This window comes from Fulmarus glacialis, unplaced genomic scaffold (assembly GCF_000690835.1).
Source record: "Fulmarus glacialis isolate BGI_N327 unplaced genomic scaffold, ASM69083v1 scaffold12084, whole genome shotgun sequence".
Classification (NCBI taxonomy): domain Eukaryota; kingdom Metazoa; phylum Chordata; class Aves; order Procellariiformes; family Procellariidae; genus Fulmarus; species Fulmarus glacialis.
This window is the reverse complement of record NW_009207442.1, coordinates 55,227-68,599: the sequence shown is the minus strand read 5'-3', so window position 1 is coordinate 68,599 and position 13,373 is coordinate 55,227. Positions and strand designations below refer to the sequence as shown.

The following is a 13,373-nucleotide window of genomic DNA, read 5'->3' as shown; positions in this document are numbered from 1 at the left end:
AATAAAATAAAATAACAATAATAAAATGAAATTTAGTTGCAGAAAGCAAGTAAATGTCCCAGTTATTTCATTACTAACACACATCCTAATGAGCCAAACATGGGCATGAAATGCATATGGGGCTATGCAGAGAAAAGGGAATAAAAATGCATGAAAGATTGATTTCATCTTTCTCAGAAGTGAAGGATAAACAAGCAAATCAGTGTGGGAAGAGACATAATTGTAGTAGCTTCTAGCTAACATATTGGAACCAGAACAATTTCTGCTGGAATTTTACAGGGAGGAAGGAATGGCAACAAGATGGAAAATGGAATCAGCTGGTAAAATAACACCCAACAAGCAGAACTAAGGAAGAAATCAGGTTCTGGTAGGTACAAGAGTACAGCAATTGGAGAGAAAGCAAGGTGCATGTTATTCAGAAAGTAAGAGAAACAAGAATGTGTACGAAGCATGGAAAACAATGTACCCTTCTTGTACATATCCATATCAAACTCTGACTACACACTGACAAAACCAGCTGTACATGTTTTAACTGCTAACAATACTAATCACAGGACTGGCAAGGAGCAGACATCACCTCCCTCAAACAGCTTCTGATCATGTAGGAACACTTATCACATACAATAAACCTACAGAAGTCAAACACCTGCATCTTTCTCTGCAAGCTGTGACTGAACCGTGCAATGAATCTGATTCCCAGACTACAGCAGTAGATGTCAGAGAGAGCTCTTCATAAATGTGGTTTTTATGATGCCTAAAAATTAGGATCAATAAGAAAACAATGCATAATAGCAAAGCATTCTGCCATGCAACAGTGCTAGCATATTATGCTACAGCAGTAATGTAATGGCAGTTGATGTGTGTGTATGAACTGACTTGTGTTAGAGGAAGGAGTCCAGCCTTGTAATTATTGTCTGAATGTCCATGACACAGATTATAGGCATCAGAATGCAAAGGAAAAAGAGAAAAGATTAAAGATGAGAACTGGAACCAATGGAAATAATACAAACATTTTTGAAATGCAGCTTTCTAGACTGTTCACCTCTCACAGATGGCATAAGCCATACACGCAAATGGTATGCAATGGCTGGCATCAAAAATGATAGGTCTCTGCTGTTACACCAGTGTACACATGACTAGGCAAGTAGCCACAAGATGCAAATAAGAAGTCCATGATGGTCATGGATATCATTTTGATAAAAGACTTAAAGGATGGCAGTGTCAATGGATGGCAGAGACTTCAATAATCTGACGTAAGTAACTTGGAGCTCAGTGTTGGGGGACTGGACAATGAACAAGATTTAGTGAAAGATATACATCAAGTTCCTCAAATGTTCATAGGATTTTTTGAGAAGGTCCTATTTCTTTACCGTAAACACAAAAAGCTTTATTTCCTAGTGACAGACTGTAAAAATTTGTGTGTGATTAAATGAGATGGACAACAAAATTATATTTTCTTCTTTTCTCTGTATAGTGAACAGATAATTTCTTCACTTGTCTGCCAAGAGCGTGTAACATTAATATTGCCTTAATTAGTCAGGAAACATGTCAGGGCACAGTGAAAAAAAGGTGTGGAGGGAAATCAGAAGTTTGATCATATTTATCATTTTACACAAAGAAATAGCAATAAATGATCCATCCAAATGCCATAAATGTATTGCTATTATATCATTCAGGACTGAAATATCATGGAGATAAAGATACATGGCTGTAATATAGACTAATAGAAGTTAAGGCTTCTTTGTTCTTCAGTATTTCATCCAGTGGAGTTCTTCAAATGATAGATAACTTTTTGGATCTAATTTCTGAAAAAAAAAAGTAAGAACATTTCACTGTGACAAGTTTTTGCACATAGATTGAGACTGCTGTTAGTTTGACTAAATCTCTCTCAAAAGATTTGTGACTGCAACAGATAAGTAATGTGTTCTCTATATATATTTGTAGTCAGATTTAGAGTAACTATACTGAGGAGCCTTTTTGACTGACTGCTCTGTGATGGGTTATGACATCAAATATAGAATTCAGTGGACTTTCTGCAGCCTAACAGGTATCCTTGTTGTTGGAGACCAATAATATTTTCAAAGCTATCATCAACTTCCTGAAAAATTCTCTTCTCTTTTATTGTTGATTACATAGCAGTTACATGCAATTTTAGTGGTGTCAGTGGTCCTTGGCTCCTTCCCTTTCTGACAAACTGGTTTTGTACTTGCAATTATAAACCAAAATGTTCTCATTCCTTTTCTTATATTCTTCTGGAAATGAAAAATGGAAATGTGCTTATGGTGCTTTTTCTGTGTCTGTCTGCAGTCTTTGACCAAAGACTTAGCTGGCTTTCCTGTGGATCCTAGAAGTTGTGGAAAGTAAGTTCATGACTAATTTAAGTTTCCTCTGAGAAAGATTTCAGTAGGGTGTTCCTTTAAATCTGTATTTGTCATCACTGTGATCCAAGAACTACCACCTTCAAAGGAATGCCTATTGACAGCAGATGATGACCTGTGTATCTTGGATGGTGAGAATGGAGGATCATAATACTTGATCTATCTTATAAAATGCTTTCCAACCAGACACAGTAAGACAGTACTGTGCATGAATTGACAAGGGATGTCTGCATGGTTTTGGAAATACAGTAAAGATGGACGTTAGGCATATACTTAGTCAACAAAGTTTTACCAAATGCATTACATAGAGTAAGAACTGGGAATAGATTATTTGCATCATTATACATTCCTTCAATTCTGGATTCCTACTTAAGATTAAATTTTCTTGGGTATAACAATCTCAAGTATTTCTGTGAACTGTGTGAGTATTGACAATGACTATCCTGAAAGACTTTTTTTAATAGTTTCATCTACCTCGCGATGCATGGCCAGAGTTCCTAGCGCTTTATCATATGAGGTAAAACACAACCATGCAAATACAAGCTGCAGCTATGCCTTGCAGGTATGAATTATGGCTGTCATGATCATTTAAAACAGCTCTGTATGTTGCTGATGATGTCTTCTGAATACATACCATCACATGTACCATTTGCTAACTTATATGACTCTACTTATATCCAAGCAGACAAAAAGGGTGGAGCTGACTTCAGCATGGTGCTCGTGTAAGATATGGAGATGATCAGTATGTGAGCACTGAAATTTTGTGGCAATAGCCAAGCATAGCATACACAGTATGTGTATCTCTGTTTAGATTCGTTGTATGCCTAAATACGGGGCTGTGCATTTCAACTGGAATACATCAGCTGTACAATAGTACTTTTTGAGCTATATATAGTATCATGTAATTGTGAACACTGACAAAGAGTATTATAAACTATCATTTTACATTACAGAAAAAAACACTTTCTTTTTCTTTGTAAAATGATAGTAAGGGAAGCAAAATTTGTTCACACCTCAGTTAGCATTGATTGCCTGCTGACCTTAAGCACTCTCAGCTTCCACAAGGCAGATGATTTTATGTACAGCCATGTAAGATATGAATATATGTGTAGACTGGGTTAAACTATGCCAACACATCAGGATGGAATATGGATTAGAAACATTATTTTCTGACTTAACACACTACGCTTTGCAAGTAGTGAACCCATCTGGGCATGCACTGATTGGCAGAGTTACACTGTTCTGTTGCCAGTGGGTAAGTAATACAATAGTTCACTAAAAACTCTTCAAATTCCATTGTCATATTGTTAAGGGTTAACCAGGTACTTTAGGAAGGTATTTTATCCCAGCCTTCTGTTGATAATCCCACTTCCCAGAAAGCCAGTTCCCAGAATGATAGATGGGCAAATGGATGATCTAGGACACACGCATGGCACAGAATGAAAGTCATTATTCCATGTGTTAGTGCCAGATGGCAAGACAGAGCGAACGCTCAGTATATATTTTACTCCAACAGCAAAAAAAAAAAATGGGCATGAAAGGCTATGAATTAAGATATGCCGATAGCTCGCCAAGGAGATTAAGGTTGTAGTTATACAAAGGATGAGATGCAATTTCATAGGGTAGAAATTACTACAAACTAAACAGAAAACTTTGGTTTATGTGGTGGCTATTATAATTATCATCTGTGAACAAAGTCATTCTACAGAAGCAGAAGAAATTAAGCTGTGTGACTGGAAAGCTTCATGCTATCATAAATGTCTGGCATGCGTAATGATTACTGTTTTATAGTTTTACTGTGACAGTAAGTAGCAGTATGCTGCATGCACATCCAAGTGTAGAAAATTGTCTTTAGCATGCTAATTTACATTAGCATTTTTTCATTCATGTCTTCTCTGCCACTAAAATTTATTTCATCTATACTGTGGGCAAACTAGAGCAGTACTTAAGGTTATCTCCACAGGGCAAACATACTTTATGTACACCTCTCACAGAATGTCATATCTCATAGACATAATGGGCAGCTACAACTGCAAATGTTAATCAACTGACTATATTTTGTAGCTGATATGCTAAAGCTTATGTATATTGGGAAACAAGACCTATTTATGATGCATGTGTTTAACGCTGTCTACGTGCTTCTTTGAAATACATTTTGATTTTAGGAACAGATGTTTGCTGTGGTCACATACTGATGATCCTTCAAAATATGATCTCCTGATTATCACTGGGCTTTCCTAGTTATATACATATATCAAATAATGCCACATCATACAGAATCTATGCTGGCTAACATTAGAGGTTACCTTAGATCAAGCATCAAATGGAGCCAGTCTGCAACAAGTGATGGTATGCTTTTGATGCTTACCAGACATTTTCAGCATCAATAGCACTGATGACAATGTATTTCTCTATCAGCCTCTGACATCTTGGATGGCAAGTCACAAGAATGGGTTAGACAGATTTGACTCACACAGTACATTTTTCCTGAGACCAGTGGCAGACAATTCATTGATTCACATGCATAAATCAGAGATTAATTTTATGAGTATATGGTTCACTTACACCTGATTTTGTAACTGACATATGTTTAAATGGTCTTATCTTATGTGAACCACTCTGTCTGCAGTCTGTGTACTGTGAGCTAAGGAAGTACACCTAGCGTTACAGTGCTGGTGTATCAGTCATGGTTATACCACTGTATTCAGTAACAGGTTATCTCTTCCTCAGCTCCCACACAATATTATTTGACTTACAGCATAGCTGAACACCTAAGTGGCCAGTGACATTTGTTCCCTCCTGATAATAATGATTTGCCTTATGGCTCATAGGGCTGAAGTCATCTATTTACGCTTCTGGAAACAGAGCTGTCCAAAGACAGTCTTGAAAACAACAGAAGGTGACAGGGAGCTATTGTTCTGTAGTGGCTGCTTCACATCTCCTACTGCCACGGTGCTCTGCTTCCTCCACCTCTGCAATTGGTGATAAAACTTACGCCATGTTGTGAGAAGACACGGAAGCCAGGACAGAGCAAGCCCCTGCAGTCATATCCTTGCTCCTCAGCCCGGTCATCTTGTGCTATCTTCAGTTTAGGCTGCTAATGGTGTGGTATGTTGCATTTCTACTTTCTTAAAAATGCAGTGCCTGGAACATTCACTGTTCAGTTTGCTATGTGTCTTTTTTAGTTTGCCCTAGTGATGGTTCAAATGCAAAAAACTAGAATAGGAATGTAATGCTTCCATTGCTTGTAGGCAGACCTACTTTCTATTCTACACACTTTTCTCTAACCAACAAGCTAGATTTTTTATAATTTGGTACCAAAAGCTACATTTAACTGACATTAAGATTGTGAAGTAAGACCCCCCAAAAATTTGAAAAATCAAAAATTAAGCCTTACACTCTGTTCTTAACCCACAGTGCTAATGGCACAGGAGTCTTGACCAAACAACTGAGCAGGTGAAGTACACTTCTAAGAAAAAGTGTAAGTCTGCACCTTACGTTTGAATCCATTAGCTTCTGTTATTTTCATTCACAAAATTAGCCTTTAAAAATCTTTTTTCTTTAATTATCCCCTCCCTTCGCCCCACTTGGAAAGAGGAAAAAGAACAAAAGTTCATAGGAAGATATAAAATATGTATTACATTTATTCAGGAGACTTGAAATGGGCTCCTTTGGAGCCATTTGAGTTTCTCCATCCCAGCCTATCCAGTAAATATACAGTTACATAGCTTTTTAAATGTATTTTTTGATAAAAATTAATTTGTGTCTACAGTCAATAACCTTTTCCTAGGTTTATACATTAAAAAGCCAGAGGAAACACTGCCGTCATCTACTCTGGCCTCCTGCATCATACAGACCATAGAACTCTGAAGATACATGACTCTGTATAGTCAGCTTCATAGACTGTAACTGATTAACACAATGCATATTCAGTTTTGTATTGTTCCACAGTACAGATCATGACAATAGCAATATGGAAATGTTTATTAAAAACTTTATGAAAAAAGATACGGCACATGAGCAGGAACCCAGATTGCAGAACTGAAAATATTTTCAATTTCTTTTTTCTTAATTCTTATAATTATAGGCCCTGGTAGAAAAACAACTGTTCAAAAAATAATGTTGTCTTCGAACTTTTACTCATTTGAGTTCGAAACTAGATCAGGCAATATCACTAATTTACTCTGAACTTCTATAATTTGAAACTAACCAGTACGTATTTGGGAATTATAATGAACACAGCTGTTCCTACATCTTTTACTTAAAGAAAACCTTTATGACCGTGTTATAACCTACTGAAAATAGGAGTATGTAATAGAAATGCTGACACAATCTTGCTCTGCATGACATAAACTTGCCAATATAGTATTTTTTTCTCCCTCTGTATATAATATATATGCACTTTTAAGTAAAAGAAAATAGATTAAACAATCAACTTATCATGTGTTCATGTATCTATCATGTACCATATACCAAGCACTAGACTTATCACACTTACCTTCCTGCATAATTAAAGTTAATTCTCCAAATACAAACATTTTCATCACCTTATCAAAGAACAACGGTCAACATGCTCAGCACTTCATTACTGTCAGGGAAACAGTTGCACAAAAAGTTAAAGTTGCCATGAAAGATATTTCAAAATTGAAGTGAAATTTTCAAGTGAATAAAAAACCAGATGAGATGCTGTTCTGACTTAAAGATATTATAAAATAAGTTCTCCTATGGTAGAGGAAAACCAAATGCAGAATAAGTATTGCTGTTAGTATTTTCCACCAGCTATCCAAGGGACGAAATAGGAACAGCAACATGAAACATTTTGTTCTGTCTGTAGCAGAACATATGTCATAGTAATTTGTTGACAATAAAAATCTCTCCATGGATTAAAATATTCATGTATGTGTATGTGTGTGTTTGTATGCATCTATAAGTATACAAACACACACACATTTTAATATATATGACAAACAGGCATAGAATTCCAAATTCACCAAATGAGCTGATGTGCAGTAAATATCCTATGTTACTTAACTGTCAATTAATCTATATTTTCAGCAACAACCGAAGTGGATTTACTAAATAATGCTATGGGCTGATACTGGTGCAATTCTAACCTACAGTATGCAGTACCTTTACAAAACATGTCCAAAACATCATCTGCATTGCATATTTGTTGTAAAACTATATCTTTTTCTAATCTTCATTTTTGTTAGCCATATATATGTATATCTGTTTATGCTCTAAGAAATAAGTTTGCAATGCTTTATAGCATGCCACATGTTCGTAAAACAAGGTCTCAAAACAATATAAAATCATGTAATTGAACAAAAAGGCATACTATTTTCCATGCTATGCTCAATATAAATATAAATTCAAGGCAGTCAAGCTATCCATTACCAAAATAATAATAACCATAATATATATGTATATATACCTACACTCTCTAAAAAGTGATCCAGTTATGTGGATTAAGAAACCAGTAAGAAATTGGTTGAATGTAGTATAAAAGACTCATTTTATGTAAAAGCCAATACTGGCCATTTCAAGTATTTTAATACTTTCCTATAACCTTGTCATTAATAACTAGCTATTTGTAGAAATGATAATTTTATACTGAAAATTGTATTCAAGTTAAATAAAAATTAACTTCTAGTGTAGTTCATTTTTAGAGTGTGCATGTATACATAGCAAAATACCCTTCTACAGATCTATCATAAATATTTTAGTTTACGTCAGTTCTTTTCTATGAAAACACAATGTTTTTTTCTCAATTTTTGGATAATGTATATCAGGCCTTTTATGAAGTAAAATTTGTCTTAGTTCATTTGCAACACCAGATTCCCTTCAGTTTGTGCCAGTTTGCAAGTTAAAGGTCAAAGATCAAAGACACAGGACAGTACACTTTAAGGAAATTCAGACAGTGAAGCTGTTCACAAAAGACAATGTTTAACTTGGTAATGACAGTCAACAGGTCAATAATCAAGTTCAAGGCAAGCTGTTCATTGTTGCAAAAGCTACTCCCCTCAAATCCTGGCTTTCATAAAAAACCAAGCGTCTGACTTTTGGGGTGCATCATTCTGACCATCTTTAATAAGTTCACAGCCCAGTGACTGTAAAGCCTATCACTGCAAGAAGCAGCTCCTAAAATCAATAAAGAGGTCTGTCAGTTGCTGACTTTTCTCTAGGAAAAAAATATTGATACAAACCTGCTCTGCAGGTCACATGAAAATGACAATACTGCTGTTAGCACAAATTACATAGAATGACAAAATGCTTTGGTGGTCCCTTGGCTCTGTCAGTGATACCATGTGTGGCTGAAGGCCAGAAATTTGACTAACCCTTTGAGAACTACGGTGAACATGCAAAGGGGTAACACACCAGAGGATACTCATGCAGTATCAGAGTCATCATTTTAGCTTTCCTTTGAAACTGTAACTCTACCTCTGCAGAGGCAAATTGAATTATCATGCAACATAGTTTAAAAGATAAATTCAAGATGCTTAAGATAAAAGGCTAAGCTATAAAAATGTCACCAGTTCAGAAAAATTCTTGGTAAGTGGTAGAATTTATTAAAATAAGTTTGGTTCCTTTAACCGGAAAGTAGCTGGTAAATATATTTTGTTTTCTATTTATGTTACAAATGCTTTTCTATCAATAATGCAAATAATTAAAAACACTCACTTGCAGTCACAGGAAATCTGTTTTGAAAAACTGATTTTCTTTTAAAACCTGTATTACCCAAACACAATCCTATAATTTGACAAACCAAGATTAACATCCACCAGACTCTGAAAACGGATGCAATAGTTCTCAAAGGGTTACACCACCAATGTAATACCGGCGTCACGTTTCTCTATAGCATGACTGTTGCTTTAATTCATTGAAATCCACTTCAGAGACACACTGCTTTTTACCATGCTTTGGAATGAGTGCTCCTGACAGACCTATGAAAGGCCTGGGGCAATTGGCTTGGTACAGCTTGGGAAAGATTATGCAGGAAAACCAACCAAAAATCTAACAAACCAATAAAAAGGTTCTGCTTGAATATAGTAATGAATATAAATGAGTTTAAAACATTGAGGACGTAGCCCAGAGCAGCTGTAAAAAACACAAAATGAATGTATTATTAAGGCTGTTACTATATTGCAGATATTTTGGCCCCTTGTTTGTTGGAAAATGGCTGTCCGAACAGTCTGAAGTCCTGCGTGTCATCTGAGTCTCCCACTTGACAAAACTGGAAGTAGGAGTATAGGACTTTTTCCGTAGCAGACAAAAAGCAATCCTCTTTGGAGACAAAGCTGTTTTGGGTCTTCTCACTTTCCTGAAAGTTCCATTGTGGGTTGTGTTTTTCTAAAAATATTTACTTTCAGCAAAAAATTTTTCAAAGGGGAACAGGCCTTAAGGGAAAAATGTAGAAACATTGGATATTTTTTTTTTTCCTCTTCGTTAGTTAATCCTGATAGTTTATAGGGCATTGAGCGTGCAGAGGAAAGGCCTAGAATCGAATGACAAAGAAAGACAAAGGACTGAAGAAACAGCAGATACTGTGTATCATGGAAGCTTCCCAGCTGAGCGAATCGCCACTCATGCGCAGGACAGGCAACCCCCTGGGTTTTAAAGATCAGCTTTGTTTCAGACTGACAGGTGCCTGCTCCTAGCTAGGAAACTGCATAACAGCTCTTGTGTTGAATCTCAAGTTACCACAAATTCCTGGGAGGGAAAGAAAAAAACCAAAACATCACACCCACTCTTGCATAGAGCGTTTGCAGTACAGTATGTGGCGGGGTGTTCCTTTCCTTTTGAACTGGAACACAGTGTAAACCAAGACAAGGAGGCACAAGGCCAGGATGCAGGGAATGACGATGGCTATGGCTTTCACAGTGCTGGCTGTGTTGTCCAGTTTGATGACAATGTCAACGTCATCTTGAGGGCTGTGTCGGTCTTTATCTCGATCTGTTGGTCCGTCACAACCCATAAAATCCTTGAGGATGGATCTGGGATAGCCAGGTTCCACCCTGAGCATCTGGTTATTGAATTTCCAGTACTCTTTTCCTTTGTAGAAATATGTGAAGCCTGAGGAAGAAAATTGCAATTATTCGTGGTCATATCGGATCAAATCATGTCAACAACACGCCATGACCAAAACTACTGGTATCAAACTATTTTGTACTTAAAAAATTAAAAAGGGGTAAGGAATAGATTTCAGTTATAGGTCTTTCAAATCTTCTTTACAAATTCTGTTTCTTTACTCTCTCTAGAAAATCTAACATCGGGGTGTTTTTTTTTAATTCAATAAAGTGGGATTTTATTTTCTTCCATTACTACGAAAAAATAAAGGAATTCCAGAGAATTCTTTGACAGACCAGGGTCCAGCTGATTTGTTCATTCACTGAAAACTCAACCAGATCTGGAATCCTCAGGGCCAGGACTTTTAGGCATCACAACATCTTCAAGATGGGAAGTATACTGAAACAAATTGCAATGCTATGCTAGCCAGAAATGAGAACTGACCTTCTTTAATGTCACATAGCCTACTGCTGTACTTCAGAAGAAGGAAACTGGATGAAATAACAGCAGCTTTGCCAAGAGAAAACAGGTGTAACCAGATTTAAGTTTTCTGCAAAGAGCTGGTATTTGATCATTCAGGTGCAATCCAATGTTATTACTAAACATGCCTAAATGGACAAAAAAAAAACTTGACTCCTTGCCAAAAATCTACATTACTTTATTATCCCAGCTGAAAAATGGCATCGATCTGGTAAGAAACTAACCTTCAGGACGGCTAAACTTCCTCCTACTGTTTAAGAACTGAATGCCAACAGCTGGATTTTTCCTTATCTTCGTTTTATAGATCACAGCTTATTTCCTGCAGTACTAAAGGCCACTAAGAATACTAAGACAGATTGGGCACTATTTGTCATTTCAACAATGCTTTTTGAAAAGATTGGTAACTGGTTATCTGGAGATGATATCAGTAATCACTTGTTCAAACAGCAGTTAGTTTCTTTCAATTCTAAAAAAAATTACTTGATAATATATTTGGCAGCTCAAACTGTAAAAAATCTTCATCATCTACTGCCATTTTTCAGAATATTTAGAATATTTGAACATTCTTCTACATTAGCTATTTATGCAATTTTAATGGCCTTCCTAGCCACTGAAAAGGTACTATTTTTCTTTCTTTAATCCCTTGCAGTTTTATTATCTGAGAATATGTTAGTGTATCTATAGAAAGGTGTAATAGTGGTTAAAAATTAAAAAGAAAAGAAAAGCACTGAGCTATATCAAAACAGTAGTTAGGAGGCTTGTTCACAAAATGCCTTCTATTCTGATTGGAACAAAACAAAAAAGAGGACTGTAATTCTTTAAATACAATGAAGTTTTAAAATTTTAGCATATATAAAGTTCCTTAAAGCAATCTGTAGTTTAAATGAAAAATATTATCAAATGCAAAATTTCAGTATTTTGAGCCACAGGTTACGTTATATTTGCATTTCATACAACAACGTGTATGTAAGAAAGCACTGTGTATACTGGCCCTGGATAAATATTTCAAGTGTGGAAATTTGATATATTATCTCTATCAATATCTTAATACATATATAGAGACCATATACAGACATGACATCTCTAAATCTATAGTCTTACATATATACAGAACACATATGTATACATCAGGGGTACACATAAATCAGAATACTGACATTAGTTAGTATTAATTGTTATTATACATTAAAATATCAAATTAAAACTGTTAAAATCAAAGCAGCAAAGGAATCGCCAGCCTCTATAGATCCAGTAAAAATTCTTCAATCAGAGCCTATTTTCCACTGGAAGACTCTGAAGGTGGTTTAAACTTTTCTGTCATTTTGCTGAGGCAGGAACCAGGATAACAGTCAGTAACAGCTGAAGGATGGAAGTTACCAGCAGAGAAGGGTAGTTCTAAGAGTCTGAGTAGTTTTACTCCTTCTCATGGCAGAACAAGTGATTTCATAGAACGGTTGAAAGTGATTTCATCTAATCTGCTTGACTTGTTGAGCCTGCTTTGGGAGCTGCTCCTTACAATTTTCTAGGTGCTAGTTGCTAAGAGTAGTGAGCGCAATGCCTGACCCAAACAGCATGGAAGGGCTTAGCAGTCACTAACACGTCAAATAGGAACTCAAATTAGGAGTGGTAGTAAGCACAAGGCAAAAAAAGCTCAATGGGCTAACAAAGTAGACAACCTTTTCTCCTTCTTGTCTCTAAAAATTGCCCCACCATCCACTTTAGCAGAATTTCTAGTTGGGAGGTGAGATTTTCTATGCTCTCAAGGCAGAAAGAAAGATTTCTCCAATCTGGAGAACTTCGTGTGATCTTGGATTCCATGGAGCAACAGAAAGGAAATTTCTCCTTCACCTCCTTGTAAGAGTTTCTACCACAGTGTTAGAAACCAAATCACAATATGGGAAGCAGCAGGGAGAGTTTCAAAGATGTTACCTGAACCTTACCAAGCTTCTAGGACAACGAGACAGGATGCTGACTAGAGTAGGAAATTGTTTTTTCTCATCTTTCCCAAGCCTCTTACTGCAAGATGACCCAAAATTTTTGTGGACAGTGATCAGACTTATTGCAGGTGTTCATTTGCATGGTTTACACAATAGAAAGACAAGGGAAAGAAAGAAGTATTCTTTAAAGCAAAATGGATAAACTGGAAGACATGCTTTCAGATGTTCCCTTATGAAGCTATACAGTAAAACTTCCTTGTCAACTCTGCTTCTGCCCAAAGAAAGGAAAACTGTTTCAGAAAAAATGTAATCAACTTCTTTCCAACTAAGCCGTGGTACTTCTTATTTGCATCTGTTTTTGTTTCTTTCTCTCCTCATACAAATAACAGTGGAGTTGTGTACTGTTTCTTAAGATGTCTATTTTCTTGATTTCAGGGAAAATGTCTTAGTGGTCTTCTTGGGAACTGTATGGTGTCATTTTCAGTCCCTCTTTCTGCCCTGGGGCCCTTTT

General features: G+C 36.2%; 1 protein-coding gene across 1 annotated transcript in view; it reads right to left on the bottom strand.

Moving 5' to 3' along the window:
• Window positions 1-6,344: 6,344 nt before the first annotated feature.
• The window catches only part of LOC104075563 (matrix metalloproteinase-16), a 54,014-nt gene continuing 46,985 nt past the window's right edge, over window positions 6,345-13,373 (bottom strand). Inside the window, exon 6 of the mRNA XM_009576106.1 lies at window positions 6,345-10,451. Within this exon, the coding sequence (XP_009574401.1) occupies window positions 10,117-10,451 (335 nt within the window). The 3' untranslated portion in view covers window positions 6,345-10,116. The remainder of the gene's footprint in view (window positions 10,452-13,373) is intronic.